We start from the raw sequence: 27,208 nt of genomic DNA, 5'->3' as shown, positions 1-27,208 counted from the left end.
TCCATTAAAAGACGATTAAATCTTTCGTTTAATAATTTTGTATTGATCAAACATCAAGTTTTCAGCACTAGGAGAATACAATGGGTGACGCAAATGCTCTTTTCTTCTCTTGGACGAACAACTTAGAGAAAACTGATTAATGTGGTGAACCGCACCTAACTGCTCCCTCGACTAGTATAAATCAAGCAACCGTTTGCTGTTGCACACGCATTATTTGACCTATAAATGATGCCCAGAATTCCTACAAATAAACTCAAACTGCTGCACACACTCACGAAACTCACACTGTCAGTATTCTCTCCCTCTCAAGCCTCACAGAAATCCACATCTGTCCTATTTTGTAGCCTGCAAGCCATCTGGGAGGGACAGGCAAGACTCTAGCCAGTGAATTACATCAGCTATGATGTCATTCTTTGGACTCCCACTGCACCGATGCGCCCACACCCAAAAACTAGCAACCAAAACACATATGCAGGTTCAGATGAAAAGCTACAACAACAGCTGACTCTACACAAACATGAGTTACTTTCTTAAAACATTTTTATTGTTACACACAAAATTAACTCTAGTGAGGGAGATGGGTGATATTCTGACAGAGATGAAGCAATAATATGTTGATTAAATTTGAAGAAATGGTGCATTTTGTTCCTGGCTGATGCAGTAGGTGGCTGCAGCTGATGTCTTCCTTTCTTTGTCCTAATCTATTTTTTACTGCACCGTCTAAAGCTCTTTCCTTGCCTCCCTCATTTTGAGCTCTCCATCAAAACTCTGGTCCCATGTATTATTTATTGAGTTCCTTTCTGTCTAATAACCTGGTGTAAAACTCTGCATTAGTAAGCCTCAGGCTTCCTATCTGTGCTTTTTCAGCCCATCTGGCACCACAAGCAAGTTAAAACAGACTTAAAAAATATTTTTCTATGTTTCATACATAAATGAAGGCCTCCAAAGATGAAATCCCAGTATTTGTACACAGAAGGAGAGAAGCCTTCCTCTCTAAAAGACCCACAACACAAAAATCCAAACAAAGCAACTCTGAATTTGGACTTCTGACTTCTTATTTATCTGGACAACCTGTCAAGCATTTTCAAGAGTTGCCTCATAACACAAAATACAACCTTTGCTGGGCACAGTGACCTCGTGTGAACCAGCAGGTTCAGTGTTTGTGTTCATAAAGGGGGTCGACTACTGACTGGAGAATGTAACATCACAACATCCTCATACTTTGATAACATTTTAAACAAATATTTTATTTGATTAAACATTCTTTGACAGATAACAGAGTAAAATATTTTTCCTGTAGCATATACACCTGCTCTTTGCTTACATACATTCAGTCAAACTATAATTAGGCTGATTGACTTTAACAGTAAAAATCCCCATTAAATTCTGCTGTATGGTTCCATATTATGAGTGTTTCCAATCCCCACCACTGAAAAAAGTGAAAAAGTGTGCACCAAGTCAACAGATACTGCTTTTTAACACATAAATTCAGTTTGGTGTTGCATTGCTTTGGTTGCCAGTCATCATGTTATCCAGTCTGGTGTGTGACGCGTTTTGGGTGTGGTGTTTCACCATGTTGGTCCTGAAACTGTAAACACTCTGGTATACCTGATAGAGATATATTATGATTGTGTGTTTGCGTATGAGTGTGCTTGCATGTGTGTGTTTTTGCTCTTGCGTCAGTCCTTTGATGTGCAGCCTGTCCTTTGTTATTTTTCGTCGTTATCAGAGAGATTCCTCTTCCCTTCCTGACTCCTGCAAAGCGTTGCTGTCTTTATCAGGCTGTACTAGAGGTAGAGCAGTACCGGGATGTGAACCCCCCCCCCATACCTTTCATTCCCATATCTTCTCTCTTTCTCTCTCCCTCCTCCATTGTGTATCTCCCTTCCTTTCACTCCCCTGCATTTCAATCTGTGGCCTTGAAGATCTTATACAACTTCATTTATTTTCTGTTGTCCATCTCCTGTTTTTGCCCTGGTTGTGAAAGCTCTATGATAGCAATATCAGTCAGCAGGTTTGTTTGCCTGGTTGGAAAATTTAAACTGGAGGTCTTCACTAATGGGCACAGTATTTGAGACCTGACCCAGGACTCAAGTCGGTTCAGGTCCAAGCTTTATTCAGCCCAACACGGTTGAGTAGGATCCCTCAAGTCTGTGTGTCTATATGTGTAATAATCAAAAAGATCTCAGTGGACCCACCATCAGCTCTGATCATGTGGTTTGTCATAATCATCACAGGAAAAAATAATTTTTGAGGCAGAATGGAGGGTGAGAAGTGTATATTATGAGACTTGTATTGCTACTCTTTTCAACCGTGGCTGATTGTTAACTGGTGGAGCATCATGTTACTGCCAATGCTGGTGTTTTCTCTCTCTATAAGTGTCTGTCTGGACCACATTTTGATGTTTTTGTTGGGGCATTTACAGTAGAAAGAGACATGACAGGAAATGAGGGAGAGAAAGATGCAACAAAGGTCCTGTGCTGTGGTTCATGGTTAGCATCTTAACCCCTAAACCACAGGTGTGCCTCTACCTCAGTTTGGGTAGGTTCTCATCATGGGTCCATTTCAGATCAGGTTAATTATTTTGGACCATTTTGGTCACATAAGGGGTTTAAGGAGCAGAACTGCCTCTTGGGGCCACTTATGAAAAGTAAAACCACACCAAACGTGGTGAGCTAGGCCACTGCATATTCATTTAAAATAAGAAGCATCAGAACAGGTGGAAATTATAGTGAAATTACATTTTTCAACAAGAATCAGATGTTGTGGGCTTGTAAGCACAAACACATGATATATCACTTTGGCCTGAAAACCTGCATTGAGAGTAGAATGCATAGAAAGTGTCTCTCATATACACATAAAAGCTGTTTTTTTTAACTCTCAAATATCAAAATTGGTATCAGCCTTAGAAATCTATCAGTCATGCTGTAGTGGTGATATTAGTTGTCATTTTAATAAAAACATATATTGTTCCCTTCTCCTTCTGTCATATATTTCTCCACAGAGCTAATTAACTTATAGTATATGTTCATATAAGCATCTATTTCAACAACCAAATTACTCTGTACCAGTCTACATGCCACATCATCTCATACACTCTGTATCTCTGCTCTGAAGAGGGTATCAGGTTACTCTATAAATGGACAGAATCGCTTCATTAAATAGCTTATTAAATAGGTTATTTGACAGAGTGGTATGCATATCTCTGTGTTTTAAGTAGTATAGGGTTTCTCCTTCCCCTGGGCCATACCATATTATGAAGTGCGCAGGTTGCTTTGTGCGGGGGCCCGGGTCACGACCTGCTAAATATTTAGGGAGGGTGTACACGCCCCTGTAGCCCTCCCAGATTGAGGGAGACATGATAGAAATGGCAAAGAAAATAAACAAACGCAGCTTTGGAGATAGACAGAGCAGACTGGGGCACATGTTAATTTAAGTGGAAATACATTTTTACCTAATTTATTACAGGTTAATGATTATCTCAGATTACTCATTAAAAATGTTCATAGTGTCCACTGAGTATCTTCCACAGGACCACAGATGGTCTCCTTTAAATATTTGCACTTTATAAGGACAATGTTTTGACTAGTCTATTATACAAAGAGACAAATGAGACCTACTTCTGTGTTCATTAGCTTCTACGACAAAAATATGAATATCCAAGACTCTGTGCAGAGGCGTTGGAGGTTCAGTGAGAGACATATTTACAAAAATCTAGAATATATTTAGTTTTAAGACAGATTCAAGCTGATATTTCTGCAGCTGCTTGCACACAAGGGTGAGCTCAAAATCTTCTTGCATCTGCCCTGAAGTGCAGCATCACACACACTAAGACCATGTCCAAATTTACAGAACAGGTGTTGACATTTACAAGCAGCAATCACTTGACAGGTTACGGAATAGCAAGGACCAGAAAGAGAAACAGTATGTTGGGTATGTGGGTGTGTGTGGGTGGGAGTGTGTGTGTGGCTCCTATGTGAAAAGCTGCAGGTAGGTGTCCCTCATGTGTTGACAAAGGGATTACTTTAGGATCAAGTAGATCTCGCAGAGCCATGAAGACATCTGCAGATAAGAATTTGCACACACACACACACACACACACACACACACACACACACACACACACACACTGAAAACTGACACCACACAAACAAGCTTACCTCCTGCCACCGCTGAAGAAACAGTACAAAATCCCAGACACAAACACACACAAACATCACCACTACTTACCTCAACAACCACAGGAACAGCACCCAAAACCACACACTGTAAATAAACAGCATGGGCAACACACACACACACGCACACACACACACACACACACACACACAAATACACACACCTTCTGCCAGTGTGTTGTCCTCAGAGTGTCCATTCAGGCTGGTCGTACTGGAGATTTGTCCATTCTTCTGTAGAGCCTGAGAAAGAGACAGAAAGAAGAGACACTCTGAGTCGAGAGGTATTTTTTTAATAAAATTTTTTTAATTGCATTAGCATATGCAGGGTCACATTGGTGATCACATTTTTTCCTTTCCTTTACAGGAATAGTTTGACATTTAGGGAAATAATCTTATTTACTCTCTTGCTGAGAGTAAAATGAGAAGATTGATATCACTCTTGCTTAGCATAGCATAAAGACTGGGAGCAGGTGAAAACAGTTAGCCTGGCTACGTTGCAAAATCAATAATTACTAGCTGTTCTAAAACTCAGTAATGGACTTTATCATGTTTGTTTAATCTGTACAAAAACCACAGTGTAAAAAACGTAAAGTAAGGGCTATTTCTTAGCTATGCGCAGTGACTTTTCTTGAGTCTTTCCAGGAAACCAGTGAATTTTGGCAGTTTCGAGAGTGTTATGAATATTGTCATCTCCCTCTTCGACAGGAAATGTCAAACTATCCCTTTTAGGCATTCAAGATGAGTAAATATAGCTTCACTAAGGGACTAAAAACTGCAAAAACACCTATTCTCTCCTACTACAGCTTATCATCACTCACCACCATACACTGAATGAGCTAATAAACGCTTTTATCTCACACACATCAGGTTTTATGATCAGTGAATCAGCCTGCCAGGATGCTGTTAGATCCTTAAATGGTGTGTGTGCTGTCACCACGTTACATGTCCGTAAAATCAGTCTTCTTATCAGGTGGTGTAAATGATCGTTAAAAGATGAAAAGATCATGGCAAGGACCAAAGATGGATAACATCAGCTAAGATCACATTCACAACACCTCATTAAATTCATATAAATTTAGCTAATTATTGAGCTTCAATAATCCTACAAACTGTAGAGAGATGTACCAGCAAAAATGAATATTCCAGGAATATTGATGATACAAGAGAAGGCCAAAAGTGCAATTTCACAGTCATTTTTCATTATGAACATACTACAAGTGTGCTAACAAGTTAACAAGACACAGCCGGACTCACAGCACCCTTATCAGTGGATCTGAGACCTGAAAGAGTTTTTTTTCTGGCAGCTTCAACTGACAGCTGTACAATGGCAGGCAGGCCAGAGCTTTGTCTGTCCCGACCAGGGGAGAGGGAACCAGAGCCTCCCCACAGAGCTGCTAATCTAACTAATGGCTCCATTCCTAGCAGCCCAAAGTCCTCCAGGAAAGCCCTGGAAAATGACACCACAGAGGAGACACTCTGCTGGGGACAAGGTGCAGGGACGTACTCAAAGATGGGAAAAAGAAAAAAGAGAGCAGGTTGGAGGGTAGGAGGAGGGACCTACATGGTGTTGTAGCTACTTGTGAGGACTGAATAAACGTTTAGAGAGTTTACATTTATTAAATTTTAATCCAAATTATCAAGCTGAAGTTATAAATACAATCAAGAACATTTCCTACCATATTTTTTTTGGTCCTATAGTGTTCAGTTTTAACAGTTTGACCAGTGAATATTATTTTTTCTATCATTTGATCTGTGAATTACTTTTCTAATTAATTGTTTAGTCTATGAAAACAGTAAAAAACATCCTTCATATTTTCTGAGCACAAGGTGACGTCTTCAAATATTTTGTTTTGTCTCCCACCAACAGTCCAAAACCCAAATGTATTCAATTTACCCTGATAAGAAACAGAGAAAAACAGGAAATCCTCACATTTAACGAGCTGAGACAACAAAATATTCAATGGCGATAATCAAAATAGTTGCTGGTTACTATGTAAATATTCAACTAAAAAAAACGAGCAAATAAAGACACAGATTCCATCCAACATAAAACCTTGACATGCAGAAACACCAAATGAACAATCAGTACATTCAACAGGTCGTGGGAATCTACAAATATGAAAACAATTACTTGTCACTTCAAAGCAACTTCTACTATCCCGTGACACGTGGCTGCATTAGTCTAGATACATAAAAAAAATCTAAAATAAGCTCCTGCACTAGCTGCACAGCTATATTGCCATTCAACAACCTGTGTCAGTCATTTCTTGGAGGCACCAAATATCAAATTTTTTTGCCAAACCACTTAGCGAGGTGGCCTAGATCACATTGTGATCAGAATTTCTCTCAAAACATATTTACTGCACATCATAAAACAATCATGCACTTTACTCCTGTTCGCTCCCGGTCAAGTATTCTCCTCCTCCTCTCCAAACTTCATAGAAAAATTGACAACCTTGTCATAGAAAGAGTGCATACAGCTTGTCTAGACTGTACTTTCTCCAGACAAGGCTTGAAATATAAAGAAAAGGATGAAATTAAGAATACTGGTAGCCATTTCCTAGGAATGTGCTGCCCTGCTGATTCAAATATTGCTCCAGATCGTGAAATGCACTGTGGAAAAATGTGGAAATGACTTCAATTTACCAGATGTGACTGGATATCGGAATACTTATCTATTACTCATAAGAAATTAAGAATATCTGAAGTCAAACATATTGGAGTAATTAACACTCACACACATAAAAAGCGTCATGGTTCAAATGCTTTCACACAGATGATGATCATTTTTGTCCCTTTAAAGCCTTCACGACCTCTGATCAGATTTGGTGTTATGAGCCATCAGCTGACCTCCAAGACCTGCAGCCACCCGCCCTGCCCTGGTCTACCTCATGACTGGCATTCCCAGCATTCCTTGCCACAGACCCCCCCCCACCCCCCCAACACCTGACTCTACCCCCTTTTCTTTCAGTCCACCTCCCCAAAATTATCACCCCTTGACCACCTCTGCCCTTAAGTTACCTCATCAACCTCTTCTCACCCTCATAAAAAAGCCACTCCTCTGTGTGTGAATCTGAAATAATGCTGCTGCTACATTCTCATCATAGCAAGTGTAAATATGTCCTGTTATAGCCGTGACAGGAAGATTTGGACTGTCAGAGTCATTTCCTGGTTATATAGAATAATTAAATATTAATTCTGCTGAACTTTTTACCATTTTTAAAACACATATTTCTTTTTGAGAGAGAGTCATAAATATTTGTGTTAAGCAGCTCTTGCGTAATCAAGTGAGTAAAGAGGATAATTTTGCTCTAAAATCGAAAACGCTCTTATATCCCACCCATGTAGAAATGACTGAAGGCTGCTGTTGATATTATAAGAATTCCAGTTTCAGTTTATCATTTCAGTGAACTGAATCTGAACCGACCCAAAACTGACCCAAAACTGACAGGTACTGCATCGCCCGAGCTGCTCTGAATTCTTTTCACGAGTTCCCAGACAGAATACGTTGACGTTTCGCTGCCAGTTGTGCATTTTTTTGACGTCTGCCTGGCCAACATGGTCTGCCACAAAGACCTAAAGACAGACTTAGACCTGCTACAAAAAAAAAAAGTGCACAAAGGCAGAACGGTCACACAACATCTGCAAAGCAAAACAACAGCAGGAAAAAAAGAGAGAGAATGTTTTGTTTGTTTTCCGTCTGGTTTCCTGTGTAATATGATCTAATTTAATTTAGTTCATGGAAAAACATTTTACCAGCCTTATTTTTATTTATGTATAGTTGTTATTTTTCTCTTTTGAAGCATTCTTGTGTCCATATTTCATATTACTAGACAAATTTACAAGAGGAATAAACATACCTGCCCTGATGCAGGCGATGCGCACTGTAGCTTACGTGCAGTATAAACAAATGAATGGACTCACACAGGTAGCACTTTGCGCTGTGTTTACTGAGCACATAAAGCCAAGTATCAGTAAACACCTCCTGCTGCTGCCTCTCTTCCTATAAAGCCTCTCTCAGCTCTTTTCATTTGTGCTTATAGTCTCATCTTCATTTATCACAAGAGGCTAAATACGCCATTATATTCTATCTGCCTCCCTTCTTCCCTGCAGCCTCATTCACTTGAGTGTTTACAGATCCATTAGGCTCTGCTGTGTGACTGTTGGTGTGGCCCTTTATCGTACATGCTGAGTCACCAATCAGACGTAGCTCGTTTTATCCAACTTGTTAAATTGAATTATCCAAATAGGCAATTACAATGAGTGCCATACATTAGATAGCATATATCCACTTTGAAAGTGAAATCATAATTCCCTTCTATTGACATTAACTGAGATGAGAAAGAGTTTCCCCACTTGACTAAATTAAATTCTTATGTCAGGTACAGTCAAGGGCAGAAAATCTGCTCCAAAAACATTAAGGATGACTCTGGTAATATTCTATATTTCTATTATTGTCAACAAATCCCACAAGAAGACCAAAACTAATCATGAATAGATCCTGCTAACAAGTGTTGCCTGTGCAGCTAAAGCCTGATCTTTCTTCTGTCTCAATAGAGCTCCATTGTTGTCCAAAAACACATCAGTGAGCCACACAACACCTAACTCCTGTTTGTTAGCTAAAAACTAGTGTTCAGCTGTTTTATTGAGCCTTAAACTATCTGCTTACTAAAATGAAACAATGTATTAGTGACCTGCTTTTATAGGTTTACACTTTGAGAAGGAACCAATGGGCAGCGTTGGACTAACACATCGTTTATTTTTGTCTTTTCATGGAATTTGTTAACAATGAGGGAAAAAAAACATCTTCTGTACATACATCCAGAGAATTATAGGGATTTCTGTACCTCTTTACTACTACCTACACATAAAAGAGACTAAATTTACTCTCAAAGCAAACATAATGTTTATGCCCCATTTTTGTTCAAAATTGTGTAAACAGAGATATGGGGGTTAATCACAGTGTCATATTGGTTCAAGGAGCTGTGATTTTACTGATTCTGCCTGTGTTGTGACGTTACATTTGCTATGTCAGCCTTGACATATGTAATAACAAATTATTCTATCGCAAAAGTACATGACATAGATTTAGCCCATTAACATATAGTTCTTGGATAAAACAAGATGTCTTGCCTGAAACATGAGTAGTAAATAGATTAATCTAGTTTAATTTCACAGTGCACCTTTTATGATAAAGCACCCCTATAAAGTTAAGATCGGCACTGGAATAAAGTTTTGTTTTTTGCCATTTTCTTTCTCACACACCATTGCTCTTTCTCCTTCGCTCAATTAATCTTTGATTCTTATTTCCTCCTATCGCCTATCTCTTGTTTACTTCTCGGCTGCATCCCTACACTCTAAAAAGGCAGCTGGTGGCTCCAGGAGAGAGACGACCCGCTGTCTCCTAAATCACTCCGCAGAGGCCAGCTGGGGGAGATTTATACCCCTTAAACCAAACACAGAATGCAGGAGGAGGGAGTTAATGGAAAAGAAGAGGGTGACACAGCTGGTAAATGACATCTCAAACCCAGGTCTCCACTCCGGGAATCGGACAAGAGAAGAGGCTGAAATAAGTATTCAGAAACAGCTTCAGTGACCTTTATTTAAATCTGATTCCCTCAAATAAATTAGAAGAGGTTTAATGTAATCAAATGGGATGCAAGACAAGGGAATCTAAAATAGCAGGTGAAATTGATTTAGGACAACAACAGCAGCATCAGTTTGGTTTATAGACCTTATATAAGTCACAAAAATATAACTCCAGCCTGCAGATCTGTCAGTCATAATGAATTCAGCTGTCTCGGTTGAACATCTGTGTTGCAGTTTGGAAAAACTATCACTTGAGCTTTTTTTCTCAGATGAACATATGCACACGCAAGCAAACTCGCAGTAGGAGATAACAGGCTTAAAGACTCTCTGTGGGGCCGTAGTTTGTTCGTGACGGTTAACCTTGCAACCTCTTGACCTTCGAGGTGTGGACAGAGTCTCTGTGCAGACAAAAGGAGGATGACGCCGTCACAGGGGGCAACTGGGAATGAAGAGAAGGAAGATAAAGACAGAGGGGAGGAGGAGTGAGAGGAGGTGAAAGCAGAGATTTGGAGATAGAAGGAGAGAGGAGAAGAGAAAGAGAGAGCCAGAACGAGGAGAAACAAGAAGAATGTAATAGATAAGGGACTTGGGGAGTAGTCCTTCCCTTGTGGCTCATTTTAATGTCACATTATGTTCAGTAAATCATCCTGTTGGATGACTCTTACCCAGGTGTATGAGTAAGGGTTGATGTTTTTGTTTTTTTCTTTCTTTTCGTGTAAAAATAGCTAGATTCTCTAAAAGGAGCAGACTGGCTTAAACTAATTTTCACACCAATTTGATGTCAACACACAAGCAAAAATTGTGTTTCCTGCAGCATGAAGACAAGGTCCTCTATGTCCTCAGATAATGTTTCAGGTTCACAAAGTGAACAGAAAAATAACAAGAAAATGAAAATAAGTTGTGGATTAGGCACCGGAGTCCTACTTACTTTACTTTGTACTTAAAAGCAGACAAGACATGATCCAACTACAATGTTTGCACTACAAGTTACACAATGTTTTGTTTGCAAAATCTGTTGATGTTTTTAATTAATTTTTAGCCATGCATGAGATGACCAGACTAAAATTATCTAAATTTTGTACAGATATCCAAAGTCCCCAGAGGAGGAACCCTACACTGACTTTGGTGACTCTCTGTATTTACATTTAGCGCCACCAGCAGATCAAACTTTTCACTTTATCCAGTGAAATATCTCAACATCTACTAGATGGATTGCCACAAAGTTTTGTACAGACAAATGACATTCCCATTAACCTCAGCTGTACTTTTTGTTTAGGGCTAACTAGCAAATGTTAGCATGATAACATGCTAATCTAAGATGGTGAACGTGATAAACTTTATACCTGCTAAACATCATGTGACTGTGAGCCTTCAAATTCAATTCCTGTAAGTGGGTTTTGGCACTTAGCAGCTGCCCAAAAGCTTAGAAGAACACAAAAAAGTGTATAACAGTAAGTTTATTCTCAGGTTGTCAACTTAACTACCATCTGAACAGTCCTGATTAATCAAACCTTGCAATCAGGTATTCTAAGCAGGTAAAAACGAGCAACGTGAGGTATTTGCCAATAAATATTTCGCCCAGGTCTAACAGGAGTTTTCAGGGGCCTGTGTGACCATCATGTCTGTCTCCCTCTCCCTCCCTCCTTCTTTCTTCATGTCTCTTCACCCCTGCCAGCCCCCAATCTATTATCCCTGACCCCCACATTCAGTACATACCAAAGATCAAAGCCTGACAAGACCCCCGAAGAACACTCTCACTGTTTCCACAATCCATTAACTCTGCTCAGGTGCTCAGATGGTGAGTACCTGAGCTTCTGTGTGTGCATGACCATGTGTGTGTTAGTGCAGTCTAGTGCAGGCTGAAATGAAATAAAGCAACACTGAACGAGTCAAATGAGACCTTATCACCTTGAATTTATGTCTCCAATCAAATCATACTTCTAAAAGTTAATACATTTTGGATAAATTCACAATAATCCCTTAGACATTTGGATCGAGCCAAATCTGACAACATCACGTCATATCCAGAAATGTTACAGATTTACAGCAGATTGGAAAGTAACCATCTCCACCTTTTTCTTTTTTCCTCTTTCTTTCTTTCCAGTTGTCTAGTCCACTTCTGCTGTGTATACAGAGCAGGTCTGACTGTCTGATTTTATTTATGGTGGCTTTCAGGAGGAGGCATCCTTAACCGTAAATCTGTCAGGTCTTTACTGGCAAACACACAGACACAAGCTGTATATGGAAAAAACACTTTACTCCCTGTGTTTGTGTGTGCGTGTGTGTGTGTGTGTGTTTAAAGGTGTGGCTGCCAGTTGTTTTTTTTAGTTTTTTTTAGTTTATCTCTAATGGATAAAGGTCCAGCCTGTCCTCAAAAGAAATATGACTGTATAGGTCGAAAATTCAGTCGGCAAAAACGACCTATAGATATGTTTGAGTGACAGACGACATCTAGCAGCTGTAGTAATTATGACCTGATGTCATGTGTTATGTTTCCAGCTGTGAGTCAGGACATTTAAAAAAAAAAACCTTACTACCATTGCCATGGTGTTTACTGTTGCCATGATGACGAAGGCTACCTAACTTTAAGGAAGTAGTAACTTTAACCCACACCACGTTTCAAATGATGATTTTAACCCAAACCATGATCTTTCCCTAAGCCTAACCAGACCTTAACCACAGTGTTATCACATCATAAAACATCATTATTTTTTAACAGTGATTTGTAACAGTTTTGGAAAGCAGCGATAGAGGTGGCGTATTAGAAAAGACACCTATGGGTCGTTGTGGAGTGCATGGTACAATCAACCTATGTGGTCATTAAATAAGAGGATGTTTTGCAAGGTCACATTCACTCTGTTGCTTGGCTAAATCTTAAAAACTGTCCTGCAATCCATAGTAAAGTAGATATTGTTTGGGATTTGATTATAGTTCTCAGACTCAGTAATATGATTATTTTAAAATAGTTTGGGGTTTAAGCACATTGAAAGTTACTCAAGTTACAATAAAAGTGCAACTATAAATGACATAACAGTTTTTATAAAAGTATAAATTTATATTTTTGATCTGATAAAATCCTGGAAATATAAACAAGAGTCTACAGTAGCTTTGAGCTAAATGCTAATGTCATCATGCTAACATGTTCACAATGACAATGCTAACACCTTGATGGTTAGCTGGTATAATGTTTATTATGTTCACCATCTTAGTTTAGCATATTAGCATGCTAAAATTTGCAAATCAGCACCAAACACAAAGCACAGCTGATGCCGATTGGAATTGTGTCCATTTTGCAGGTATCTGGTCATAAACCAAAATATTAGACACATTAAATGTTGATCCAAGTTATTACAATTCATCCTGAGGAAAACATGAATGTCTGTACAAAATTTCATGACAATTCATCCAATACCTGTCCAATATTATTTCACCAACCAACACTGAGATCCCTGAAGCCAGAGACAGCAGCAGTAGGTCTTGCACGCACCTTAAATTATTAAACCTATGCATTGAAAGGACTCTGTGTTAGTTATGTAAGATACTTTAAAACAGCAAACTGTTCAAATACCATCTTGAATCACTGTAATGGTTGGCATTAGACATGAGTCTTGCATTTGCTTTGATGAGACTTTAGATTTGATTTGGACTTGTACCAAAAGACCTGAGAAACAGCTCTGGTGGTAACTGACATAATTGATCAAATTTCATGAACTACATGAAAAGAAGAGAGATAAAATAATATCTTCAGAAAGTATTTTGCTAAAAATGGTAACCTATCATATTTGGTCTTCTACATCTCAGCCCTGGACACCACACCAGTCTCTTTGTGTGACTGTGTGCTTTATTTGATTTCCGCTTAGTTCATATACATGACGTGAGAGGACAACTCAAAGGACACTAAATTAGATAAATAAAACAGCAGGGATAAAAATAAGCCGAGACTCGAGCGTGTGTGTGTCTTTATGTGGTCGTGTGTGTGAGAGAAAGAAATGCAAACCAAAAGTCTGAGTGACCCTCGAGTCCACACACCTGTTAGTTGCCATTTCAGGCCAACACATGAAACCAGGTTGTCCTTTACCTACATCAGTGCATCACTAACCCTTTAACCTGACGTCTCTATACCTCCCACAATTTGTCTGTTTTTCATCTCCCCCGTCCCTTCATCTGTGCGACTGCTACACTTGAACAGCAAACGGAGCCAAACAACAACAACAGCCTGGTCAGAGGAAAGACCCCCCAGGACATGATCATAATCAGGCCACACTGGCCAGTGTTTGACCCCAGGGGCCTGCCTCTCTAACTGGGTTGTAATAACAAATCCACCCCCTTTGCTGACCCGCCTGTCATGAATCTCTAAATATCTCTGAGCCCCGATAAGCATCTGAGCTCCAGAGTCATATATGTGAGAAAAGAAGATGACTGGTGAGAAGGGGTGTCTGGAAAGAATACAGATGCTATAAACATGGATTTAATTAGCGAGACACTTATACCAGACTTTGTTTTTTATGGCCTTAGGCCTCAAATTACTCTTAGATTATTGCCTTACTAATGTCTATATGTTTGATCTAAGTTTTGGCACAGAAACAACATTCAAGGTCAAATACGTCACTTAAACCACACATGATCTTTGACTAATCTTTCCAAAGGGTTTGAAGAACAGTTTCCAAAGTCAAATATTTTTGGATAGTTAATGTGTGTGGTTGAGAAACAGCACATATTGCTCCTTACATCTGAAATGTATTACTTCCTCTCCATGAGCAAGAGGAGAGAAGATGTTACAGTAAAGATGTGGAGAGAGTTGACATAAGCATAACTGCTGTTTGGCACAACTCTAATGAATTTAAGTTACTATTTATTACCAGAGACAATAAATTTTTCCTGAAAATGTTGGAACATTCCCATGTTGTGCAGTAATTTTTATTTATGTGGTCACAGAATCATATTGTATAATGACATGTTTCGACCTCACATTTTTATTTGAAGATATATTTTTCTTTTTTTGGTTTATATGTGAGTCAATAAACTAACTAACGAAGGTTGTGTTGAAAATTTTGTATATTAAAATAAGTTAGTGTGATGCTAATGTGTGTAGTGGATTATGATGTTGACATAGAATAGCCTTTATTAGCTCTGTTTACTTGAACAGGTGGGACTCAACACACTAATTTACTTTTTTCAATAGCAGATTTTGTAAAGCATCAAGACATGTTTTAGTGTTTAATGATACTCTATAATACAGATAGGTATATTAATGAAAAACAAACAAACTTGGTAACACTAACAACCTGTAAACACAACACTGACATATTATCACCTTATAAGGTTGTTGTGGTGAACCAGACACAGGACATTATCATTCATTTGGAGTCAGTCCAATATTCACTCTCATTTTAGCTCTGTTTTGGTCTCCATCAACTTCTGAGGGAAATATCTTTTCATCCAGAGGTGATAAGTTGTGAAAAGCAAAATGTCTTAAAATATGCATCAAGTCATTGCCTTTAACTTACAGATATCATGTAAACATCTGACTCACTAGTTGCTAACAAACTGCAGAGTCAGGTCATAATTCTCTCATTCACTATAAGCAACGCCTCTCATATTACACATAGTCTTTTGATCCATAGTTTGCACAAAAATTAGTGCAGCTTTAAAGCACAGGAGCAGATGTCAGCTGGACGAGAGGAATTTCAGAAGAAATTTGATGTCATATATTATTATGTATCATATTATTTCTCACATGTTGCTGGGTGCCATTCGACTCGCTGCTCTCTTAACACAGTTAAAAGAGACATGTGAAAGAAATCAGATTTAAAAGGAGGTCTGTTTTCTAGCCAGAAAACAGCCGACTCCTCATAGTTGTTCTCCTCATCTCATTACTTTCATTTGTCTGCTTAACAGAGCAGGAACAGTATATGGACTTGAGTCTGCTGATGTAATTACGTAGTCTAAAAAAAGGGGGCACAGCTTAATCACAAACAAGCACATGTCAAGTCATGGTGGCTTGTTGTCTTGCTAAATCATGGAGAACTGTCAAATGCAACGTGGAAAAATTATTTGTCGTATAGTATGATGAAATATTGTAGGTCTGCTTATGGAACATGTTCATGTAAAAAAGGTTAGGTCTTGCTCATGGAGGAGGTAAACTGTACGGTTATATTTCACTCCCCATTCCAATAAAGCGGTGAGCAGTTTAAAACAACACTTCCATTTGGCTCAAATGAGTAAGCAGTGACCACCTGATTCACTGTGCTGTATGTTTCTAATTATCCTGATACAGCAGTGGGCATCATAAGACACCACTTACAATTAAAGAGTCCCAATGCAACAGTATACACAGGTCATGATTTGTGACGAAAGTGCAGTTAGTCATGACTCTACCAATTACAGTAGGAATCTGTTTCGTCTACAACAGGATCAAGTATCATAATAAATATCAGGGGTCCCACAAGGCAATCCTGTTTCATAAAGATTTTATGAAGAACTTTGACACCAGAGACCGGGGTCAGCTACTGAAAAAAAAAAAGATGGAAAAAGTAAACACATCTTGTCTGGTGCTTAAAGCCTGTGTCAACTTTTTACAACACCAGGATCTCTTTGTAACATTAACTAAGTGCTTTCAGTTGCATAATATATAACCATAAGAACATTAATCATGCTTTTATTGCCACTAACGGATAAAGTAGAGAAAGCAAATTAAAATACGTTGACAGTGAATGTTTTGCAGATACAATCAATATGAACATTTTGCCACTTTGCAGATGCAGCACATTAATTAAAAATGTTTTTGCTGTTGCAATTTAGCAACATATAAATATTATGTTTAGGATACATACTGTTAGTTTTATACACATTTCAGTGGTCAAATAAGTATTCAGATACTTGAGTACATGTACTCGGTTACTTTCCGCCACTGCTCTTTTTATTCCCAGGTTGATGGGTTTTACTATTATTGGACAGGGATTGTGATATACGAGTTGTGAGCTTGGTCAATACAGTAAATCTCAGGCTGCACTTCAGCTGCACAGATTAGAGAGGCAACACCGCCCCACATGAGTGTACTAACCAAGTGAGCAGCTGCATCGAAGCCATGATTCACCATTTGTCCTTCAAATGCCCCAAGTCCCACCAGCACTGAAGACACACCAGTACAAACACACACACACACACACACACACACACACACACACACACACGCACACATCATGACCTCACACATCTTCCACTGTGCTCTATGAGGCAGTTAGTGCTGCATCAGGACCAAAGCTGATGAAAAATGGATGTGCAAAAAAAGAGCAAAAGAGAGGAAGGCAGCAACCAAAGGTGAACAAGTGCAAGAGAGAGTGAGTGAGGGGTGAGGGAATGAGAGACACACTATTTATAACACCACCTTTTTTTAAGCTTACTTCTTAGATCCATAAAAAATATTTGATGGAGCCTTCTAAGACTTAAGGTCCAAACAACATAGAAAGACATGCTCTGACACTAAAGCATGTCGTTGTTCAAATGCTTGAAATGGCATAAGTTTAAGTTTTCCTGACAACTTGCTTGGTCATATGAATAATGACTGTGAAGAGCAAAGCCAGAGGTAGCGTAAATGTGCTATGCTGCAAAGTGTTTGACTTTAACACTGCAGACTGCTGTTTGCATCCTATCTCCTTCCAACAATCAGCACTGGTTTCATTTAACTATGGTCACAATCTTTATCTAACCTTCACCAATCAGTTTTAGATGATTAAACTTAACCTAATCTTAACCACAACGGTTTCAGATCAGTGTTGTAACTGTTAAAAATCAATAAAAAACAATGTCATCCTGCTGATAGGAGCCTTAGATCAAGAAACACTTGTATGGGCTGTTTTGGAAGACTGTGACACACATATATTTGTAGTTTAAGTGTATTATGTGTTATTGTACAATGACACATCATAAATTTTAGTCATGTATAGACATGTAAATTAGTGAGGTGGGATCTAAAGAGTACGATTTTGTTTCAGCACTTTGGATCTCAAACAAAATGGAGTAACCTGGTGCATCTCCACTCACGTGGAAAGAGAGATGAGAGATGAATCATGGACCAAAAAGAGGAGAGGGCGAAAGAGAGGCACTGTGGAGGAAAGATGGGTGAACGGGTGCACAGATGATGTAATGGAGGTAGCGGAGAGGTTATTTGAGCGCAGTGCTGCAGTGGAGGAGCCAGAACAGACGTAAATACATTTTTAAAACAGTGAACTGTGCAAAAAACGATGATAAATTCATGCCACAGCTCTAACTTACAGACATCAATAAGAAAGTGAACACCTGTATGTGAATATCACAGCCTGGCTCTATATTGTGGCAAAAAAGGGAAGTCACACAGGTATTCTATATTACAAAAGCAAATTTATTTAAAACAAAGTACTCAGAACAAACCAAAATAACAAATTGGTGTGGTTAGTCTGTAAGATCAGTGATGTAGGGATTGGATGAGTGAGTGCATGATGTATGGGTGGTGTAGGGGAGAGAAGAGAGAGTCTGAACTAGCAGCTTCTCTGGCTGTATATATGTGTGTCCCATCTCACTAATCAGCCCTCAGGTACCCGCCCCAGCAAACAGAGCACAGCAGCAGCAGAGGGGTCGTCACACTGAAGCTCCTAAAATCAACCAACCATCCACTGATTCATACACAGATCATGGGTCAAATATGAGCAACCTAAACTATTCAGAGCATTCTTTGTGAGATATGTATTATATTGCAATCAGATGTTGTGCATGATCACAATCTAATTATACAAAGACAGATAACCTCATTTATTTAAAATGCTGTAATGTAGTTTCTTCAGGCTAATATCAAACAATTATTTGATTTGGAGGAACTTTGAGTGCTCTTAGCTAACTTTGCTTTTGCATGCGGACAAAAAAACTGGTGAAGGATTAAATCCTTATACATATCATGCTTTTTGTGATTTTCTGTTATTTTTATACTGTTATGATGTCGGATGTCTGTGTTAAACATGGTTAAAGGTCCAAAACTTGAGGTGAACATATGTAAAAATGCTGCCTCCATAGCCTTTGTTGCTAAGGTTAGAGACAGGAGCTGTAACTGTAACTGTAAATAATGCAAAGATATTCCAGTAGAGCCCCAGAATAAAAATATAGACCTGGAAATGTGCATGTCAGAGAAAGACAGCAAAAGAAAGCTGATATGGCACAGTCTCCCAATCATGATTGACTGGAACAGAGTGGCTGTAAGTCTCTGTGGAGTGATGATGTGTCAATAAGACGCCATCACTCAACAAGACAATGCTTCTCAATCAGGAAAACTCCTCCTAACATCTCCATCATCACTACTGCCAACAAGAAGCACTGATACTGTATGATTACGTTGTGTTTGTGAATCTAAAGTTGTAACTTCTAAATTGAATAAAAAACCATTTTCCAATTTGTGTTAACCAAATTCAGGCCTCAATATGAGCATGGCACCACAACAATCATGTCACTATTTGAAACAGTCCACTTCTTTTTTATCATCTCTTTGGCATAAAGTGTACCCATTTCTTCATGTGTTTTTATGTTTTTTTAAGAAAAGTACACTCAGAGTCAAGTGAAAGTGAATTTATGACACTGAATTATCAACGCACTCAATCACAGTGTCTTAAACCGGTTGCCAAGCTTAGATGAAGCAAAAATATCTACTTGAAATCCATAGTTACAGTTTGCAGGTCTGTGTTAGTTGTGGACAGCTCAACCAATTAGTGATTTTTTTCCTTTGTTCAATTTGAAGAAGTTTTAAAGGCCTGAAGATGTAAAAATTATCAAATATTTCACATCAAATAAAAGAGAGATAAAAGGAAATTCTGAGGAATATAACATTATTTTTTGCAGCAGAAATATGTTTATTCTGCTACTCTGCAACTGCAATCTACAGTCACGTCAATCATCCTCAGATTTACATTGCAACCAATAACAGATGTCCTGACACACAGGCTGGGAACAACTACATTAAACCACAGAGGATTTTGACTGTAATATGATCATCACACTGCATACACTGCAGAGTCATGGGAAACATTTCTGAATGACACAGCTTTTATGATCTTGTAAATGTCCTCTCATTTCTGGACTTAACTCAGTTATTTGGTGGAAAGACGAACAAACTTATTTCAGTTCTGCCGCACTGTAAACAATTTAATGGATAAATGAGCTGGAAAAATGAGCTGGGAACAATGCACAGGCGCTGTAATAAACAAAAACAAGCACAAAAAAAAGAAGCATTGACATTATGTAACTTTTTTTTTTTTGTTGATGCCATTTCGGGGTTTGACATTGTCCTGCGGACTCATTATTAGATCAAATAATTTGAGTGAACTCAAATTTGTTGGATAGAGGAATAAAAGAGCTCTGGTTTTTCACATCCTCGGTACACACTTTTTTCACTGTAATGGAGCTGGCAGTGAATCTGAGAGATGGAAGATACAGCACTGGGCTGTGGGACAGACTAATTAACAGAAAGCCACTTCCTGTTTCTCCTCTACTAAAATGAGAGAGAAGAATCATACATTTAATTTGATTTACTTTTTTAGAGCAAAACAATCACCATGGAAAATTTACTATAGTTGACAGTGTGATGGTAAATTATCTTAATTATATAATATTTCATTAAGTCATATTTGGTTAAGCAATCAGTTTGATGTTTTGGAGCATTTTTGAGTTTCCTTTCCAGTTTTGTGACTGCAGATGTGTAAAAAATCATGATAAGAACGCTTTTACTGTCAAAGATGATAAGAAATGAAAGTTCATGGCTGTTCATTATCATTACTCATAAAAAAAAAAAAAAAAACTGGTGAGGCAACAGTTTGCACAATGCAGTTACAGTTTGGGAGTTTGCCTTTACATTTGGGGATGGAAAACTCCCTCATGCTTAAATTGCATTCCTCTGATTTAATACAATTTCTCATGTCCTTGCATGTGTGGAATAGTACAGAATAACCTTTGTCTGTTGACTTTCTGTTCTGACTCCATTAATTGAATTATTTCTGACACACAGTGAAAGATGTTTTGGTTTCCACAATGAAGATAAACCTCTGGAGAAGGAAACTTAGCACACATGTCTATGTCAGATCTCACTGTCAGAAGATGCAAACTAACATTCCCTAAACAGAATTTACCAGTTTAGTTTTGCTTAAGCTTGTAATCAGTTTTAAGCAGATTTGTCTAATTTAGACTGATTATTAGATTAGCTTCAGCTGAATTTAAGAAGTAATTTTTACACATCACTTTACACATTTATGTTTACACATTTCTTGACGGCCAGTATGGACTGAATACTTACAGCGAACAAAAAGTCATTTGTTGTACATATGGACATGTCATGTTAGGATAGACTTGAAAAAATGCAAACCTTTCCTTTAAACAATATTTTCTTTGAGTTGCAGTTGTTTCTCTGGATGTACAATGTGTTATTATATCAGTGGTGTTTACAGCAGCTGATGTTTTCTCTGCATGATATGCAGAATATGCAGGTGAAAAGTACATTTTGAGTGGAAATGACTGATTGAATGAAAGTAAACAAGGAAGTTAGCTACATCAAATACATTTTTACTTTTACTCTTTTTTTTTAGATAGAATAGATTTGTTTGTAAGCCCTCTGATAGTAAGACAAATAGGCCTCATACCTTCACTTTCTACACTCACACTTATAAACACACTCTGAGTTTGCTCTTTTCTTTTTACGAGAGCCCATTTTCACCCAACCTCTGTCATCAGTGTCCTTTTAAAATCAGGCAGGAGGGAGGACTAAGGGAACAATCGGCTGATTCATCTGACTTTATGTCACGCTGGCGGGTCCCCCTCTAACTCTCTTTCTCTCTCAAACTCTTTTTTTCTCTCTCTCTCTGGACTCCACACCCGTCCCCTCTGCCCTTGCCCACCCAAAATGCTGCTCCACCCCCTCCCCTGTTGGTTTCTTCCTCTTGTTTTGGGCCGGTGCACACAGGGGCCCCCGGCTTGTCCCTGTCCCAGCCCATCCTCAATGGATCCTCTGTTTGACCCCCCCCCCCCCCCCACTCTGTCTCTCTCTCTCTGCTAAACAGGATAATCAGAGCCACAGCAGCGTCTGATCAGCCGCAGCTCATTATACAGGAACGTATGAGCCTTAATCAGCACACATTACATTATGTAACATGATGTTGGATGATTGGAGTCACCTGCTGCTGCTATTGTGATGGGTGAAGGATCATGGAGGACATGTGATGCAAGTCTCATGTCTGTCTAGGTGGTTACTTGTAATGTGTTTGCTATTGTTCATTTGGGAGTTAGTGTAGATGTGTATAACCACACTGATATATACGGCAGTTTCACATCAGTAACAGCGAATTTACAGAAAGCTCCTCTCTAGCTGGGGTGCAGAAAAGAGAAGTGGATTAGGAAACTAAGAAAGAGTCCCCCGTTAGACACATCCACTCTGCAAATTATACATGTTGGTCATGTTTAAAAATTAGTAATTTTTCTGCACGTTATTCTGTTAAAACTCCTGCAAGATTTTCAGCTTAAAGAGCAATTTAACACATTGAAAACCTTGTTTTTTTATTGATCTCCAGTTGTGTAACTTCTCACCTTGCTGCAGTGATGTAGAGGTGTACTCCGAGGTGTGTTAGTACACAGTGACATCACAGCTGGGTGCAGGTACATGTGCAAAAGAGCACATAGGAACTTGAAACGTTCAACCAGAGAGGGCAGTGAAACACTATTTTTCAGCCTGGTGTTCAGTTACTCTTTAACTGTGAATAATTACTGTTGTACTGCCAGTCGGACAAATTTAGCATCGAATCACAAGGGATCTCAGACTCTGAACAACAATCCACATTAGCTTTCCTGCTAAAATGTCCTTATCTAACTTACAAACATAAATACATGTCTTGTCCTGCACTTTAGCCACCAAACAAACGTATACCAGGAGAAAGTGCACAGCTAACATCAGTTAGCAGACTAGATAGCTGATTAGCCGCTCAACTGCAGCACATTAAACAGTATGTAAATATATCTGCAAATGTCACTTTGGTCTGGTTAGACACTGGTTTGGTCATTGCTCAAAATCCCTGTTAGCGACACGCTGTCTGTCCATGACTTGTAGCTACAGCAGCTTGTATACAGTGTAACACCAGTAGCCTACCAGCTAATGTTAATCAAACAAGCCCCCGACAACCCTCTAGCCAGCTGAGACAAAAATTCTCCCAAAAGACTTTTTTTTTCAAATTCATTCTAATAATTTTATTATTAACAATACATTTAAAAAAAACATGTTGACATCATTTTTCACTGCAAAGAGGGATGATTAAATGTGATTTCAGTTGGACTTTAAAGGTAAGCTTACATTACAACTTTGTGATCATGATTAAGTAAATAATTATTCTATCATGCGCAATCACCTTGTTTAGTACATTTCACTTCCAAACTATAATGTTGCTCTCACAGACAATAGTGCACAGGCAACAACATAGCGGTGGTGGGAAAAAGCTACATTTTTTCGATGAAAACATTCTCAAATATTCAGATGAGCTGATTTTGTGGCATTAACAAAATGATTCCTGTACTGTAGATTGCAACAACATAACCTTCCTGGAAGCAACTCTGCAATCCGTGTAAACACCTACGTGTATCATGACCTTCATCTGATTATTTTGATAACACTTCTGAGGTTGTTGGAGACAGTGAGGTATGAGGAAGGCGGGTCACTGGTGGTGGTGGTGGAGAGAGAAGCATTGCTAAAATTCCTCTGTGGAGTGAGGAGGATATTTATTGACTGTGTATCAAGCAGGAAGACTCCATCCGCTTCAACCAAGCACACACTGTCACCATCCAAAACACACGCAAACACACACACACACACACGCACTTCCCCCCACTTCCTTCCATTTCCATGTAAAATCAGTGTAATCTCTGTTTACCATTCAATCTAAATAAATGGTTTCCAAATCACTGTTTTCATCTTAGACAAAAAGCCTTTCTTATATCCTCCATTTTGTAATGTGTGAGGAATAAAACACTTTGTGCTTCAGACAAGGTCATGGTCTTCTTCTGTGTTTCATGACAAACTTAACAGATTTGCAAGTACAAAATAGGAGCTATTTGAACATTTAAGATTTTTCCTCACTTTTCAGGATTGTTGACAGCAGTTATACAAGTATTAATGTGCACGGAAAAAGCGGTGTCATGGATGTGTTTTACAAAATATGTAAACTGAACATGCTTGACATCATATAATATTTCATATAATTTCATGTCATCTTCATATCCTTAGTCATCATATGTCCATAAACCAGTCTGATCGTGAGCTTCTTAGCTACCAAACAGAACAATAATAAACTTCCGCGAGACAAATAATCTCACGTTGTAAAGCCATTCCAACTTGTCATGTCGAAATTAGATCACATTCAAATTTGCGTCACTGATTTTACTCAATTTAGCCAAGAAGATTCAAGCAATGATTCAATAGTGGCTTGGGCAATTGATGTGCTTCTCATATTTCTACAAATGAAGTAAAGTGATCCGATATTTCCCCGTACTTCCAGTTCTTTTGGCTACTGATCACCTGTTTTTATTGATGTGGAATGAGTGTGAGTACAATAACAAACAATATGAGCCTGGCTAGTATCAAAGCTGCCAGCAGCCAAGGACAGTGCAGGCATTGTGACCAGCAATGTGCTACACGGAGAGACGTCTTGTCAAAGGTACGGGCACATGAAGTGTATCAGCTGGAATCACAAAGCACAATAGACACACTAAAGTCAGATGAGCACTTTTGAAACGTTTCATATCATACATTCCAATGTCACGAGTGAAATACGAATGAAAACACCGCCACCACGATGATACCTGTGATAACAGCTCAAGACTTAACAAAACATCCGACTGCCACACAGATGATGTCAAGTCACTGGAGAACAATTGTACAAACACGCCGGCATGTGAAAACAGGAGCAAACAAGACACATTCTTGAGAATTAAACAAGAATGAGCAAACGTATGATTGAAATCTTTACCAAACGTTATATCCTTTCTCTCTCCTAACCTTCGTCTCAGCGTCATTTGACCTTTGTGTTGACCTTTCAGGAAGACAGACTGGCCACAAAATGTGACCTGTTGACCTCCTGCCTATAAAAAAAGTCAATAAATCCAATAGATTATACGAGGCGTGAATAGAGCAGGTGGTGAAACATACATAGTCATTAGCAGGCGCTTTCCAAATATTCACTCACACAATGCTGAGCAATTTACACACAGCTAAGAGTGCCGAGTCTGCAAGATACCTCTGATGATGACAGCCGGACCTCGACACGCACTGCACGGCCGCACAAATGAAGAAGGCGTTAACTTTTAAAAAGAAGAGTTCAGTTGTATTTTCATTAACATGTGGAGATATAGCATAGCACAAGAGTTAATCAAGCCTACAGCACATTTATTATCTGGCATTAACTACAACAAAGTGTCAAAGCTCACAGTGCTGAACTTCAACAACAGACTTAAATGGGACTTTAATGGGAGGAAAAAAGTTCATGCTTATAGGCTGCAAAGTGGGCTTTCTCTCCAAGTAGGTTCCCATTGTATTTTTATTAATTATTCATTAATGGTTTTGGAGTCATGAGGTCTAGAGAATCCTGAATGATACACATCAGCACAGGATGGGACAAAAAAAAAAAAAAAACTAATAATGACGATTATATTATGAAGCTGAAAGGTTAGACCTTATTCTGTCTGCTTTAAATGGTGAGTTTATGGTGACTTTTGTGAAATCATGTCTCTCATGTTTTATTTTCACATTTCTTTCCTATTATTTTACTAGATTTTGTCTATTTTCTGATGTGTACTTGAAACCAAAGTTTAGTTTCTCTCCACATCTGTTATAACTATATGTGTTCAATAATTTTTTATCTTGACTTTTGTGTTTTTGGATTTTATTTACTTTTTATTTCTTGTTTTTACTGTGAAGCACTCTATAACTCTGTTATGGTGCCATATAAATAACATATTACTATCTTATTATATTATTATTATTATGTATTTTTAATTTGTCTAAATTTGCTGCCTAAAATTTTTAACTTTTCTACCTTTGTGCAGGTAAAAGAAACAGAAATCTGCCAATTAAGATGATATTTATAAAGAATCCTTTCTGAAATGTTGTAGAGGATTACTATTTTTTAATTCAAGTCGAAAAGCTAAGGATATTTCGATCTCTTTGGGGGAAAACAACATGAAAAGTGCAGGATGTGAGCCTGTTATTATTAGTGTGTCACACTCTTATTCAATCATCCATCACTGCTTTCTTCAAGAGCCCCAAAGACCATCAAAAGAAATGAATATGTGTAGGTTCGTGATCCACAGTGTTGATGACTAACACCCTGAACGCAGGTGGTCTGTTTGGTTATAAATCTGGACTGTTTTATTACTGCGGGACTGCAGACACCTCGACCCATTACTCAGCAAAAACAGCATCGGAGGCGCATGGAGGCTGCAGCGCGCTACTGATGCACACAGAGTGGGACATATAAGGGAGAGAGGGGGAGGAGGGGGACGACAGGTATGTTTGCAAACACACAGGTAAGCGGATATAAAAGAATTAAAGTGAGGAGCGTTACAGCAGACAGTAGGAAGCAGGATAAACGTCCCTACATCATCCAGACTGTCTCACTGCGCTCTCGGCTCTGTGCCTACTGCGCAGGGAGGTGTGGTGAGCAGTGACAGGGACCAAAAAGGTGTCAGTAGTTAAAGACTGTACCTTGCTGTCGAGGACGCTGCCTCCCTCCTGGAGCACCTTCACCTCCGCACTAAGCTCCCCGGCTGAGGCTGAGGCTGAGGCATCCTCCTGGCTCTTCACGTCCCGCTGCACTGAGCTCTCTGCTCCCATGGCTAACAAACACAGAGGTGGACACTTCTTGTCTTTGGTTATGTTCAATTTAAAGCAAAAAAAAAAAAAAAAACTACCCCGAGTCAACCACGAAGATAACACACACAACTGGGTTACAGAAGCTGGTATCCAAACGCGTCCGAATTACGAGCTCTACAGTGCAGCTCCGCCCCGGGGTGGCCTGGATCTGGAGTGATGAAATGTGAGGACCAGCAAACTGTTTTAGGACACCCCCTCCTCCTCCTCCTCCTCCTCCAACCTCCCACACCTCCCGTCACTATCACATGGGGCTCCGGTGCGCCGCGGCACGCCTTGCAGCAGCAGCAGCGGCAGCAGCAGAGACGCTGCTGATGGAGGACAGACGACAGCGCGACAGAGGTGAGAGAAGAGGATGACGGTTAATAAATGAAATGAAGGCTTTATAGCCTCTGGAAATGTTTATCCATCCTCTGTAGAAATTAAATCTATCCCAAGAGATTGCTAAATTAAATTAGAGCTGTTGATGTAAAACACACATCACATCACAAATCAGGGAATCGTCATAGCAAAACCTGCACAAGTC

At 39.0% G+C, this 27,208-nt stretch overlaps 1 protein-coding gene across 1 annotated transcript in view; it reads right to left on the bottom strand.

The window, feature by feature from the left end:
- akap12b (A kinase (PRKA) anchor protein 12b) overlaps nt 1-26,890 on the bottom strand; it is a 47,473-nt gene extending 20,583 nt beyond the window's left edge. The window contains exons 1-2 of the mRNA XM_042390675.1: nt 26,518-26,890; nt 4,343-4,418 (exon numbers count right to left, since the gene is read on the bottom strand). Of these exons, the coding sequence (XP_042246609.1) occupies nt 4,343-4,418; nt 26,518-26,646 (205 nt within the window). The 5' untranslated portion in view covers nt 26,647-26,890. The remainder of the gene's footprint in view (nt 1-4,342; nt 4,419-26,517) is intronic.
- Between the last annotated feature and the right edge of the window lie 318 nt (nt 26,891-27,208).

Source organism: Thunnus maccoyii, chromosome 17 (genome assembly GCF_910596095.1).
Source record: "Thunnus maccoyii chromosome 17, fThuMac1.1, whole genome shotgun sequence".
Lineage (NCBI taxonomy): Eukaryota > Metazoa > Chordata > Actinopteri > Scombriformes > Scombridae > Thunnus > Thunnus maccoyii.
This window is presented reverse-complemented; position numbering and strand designations above follow the sequence as displayed.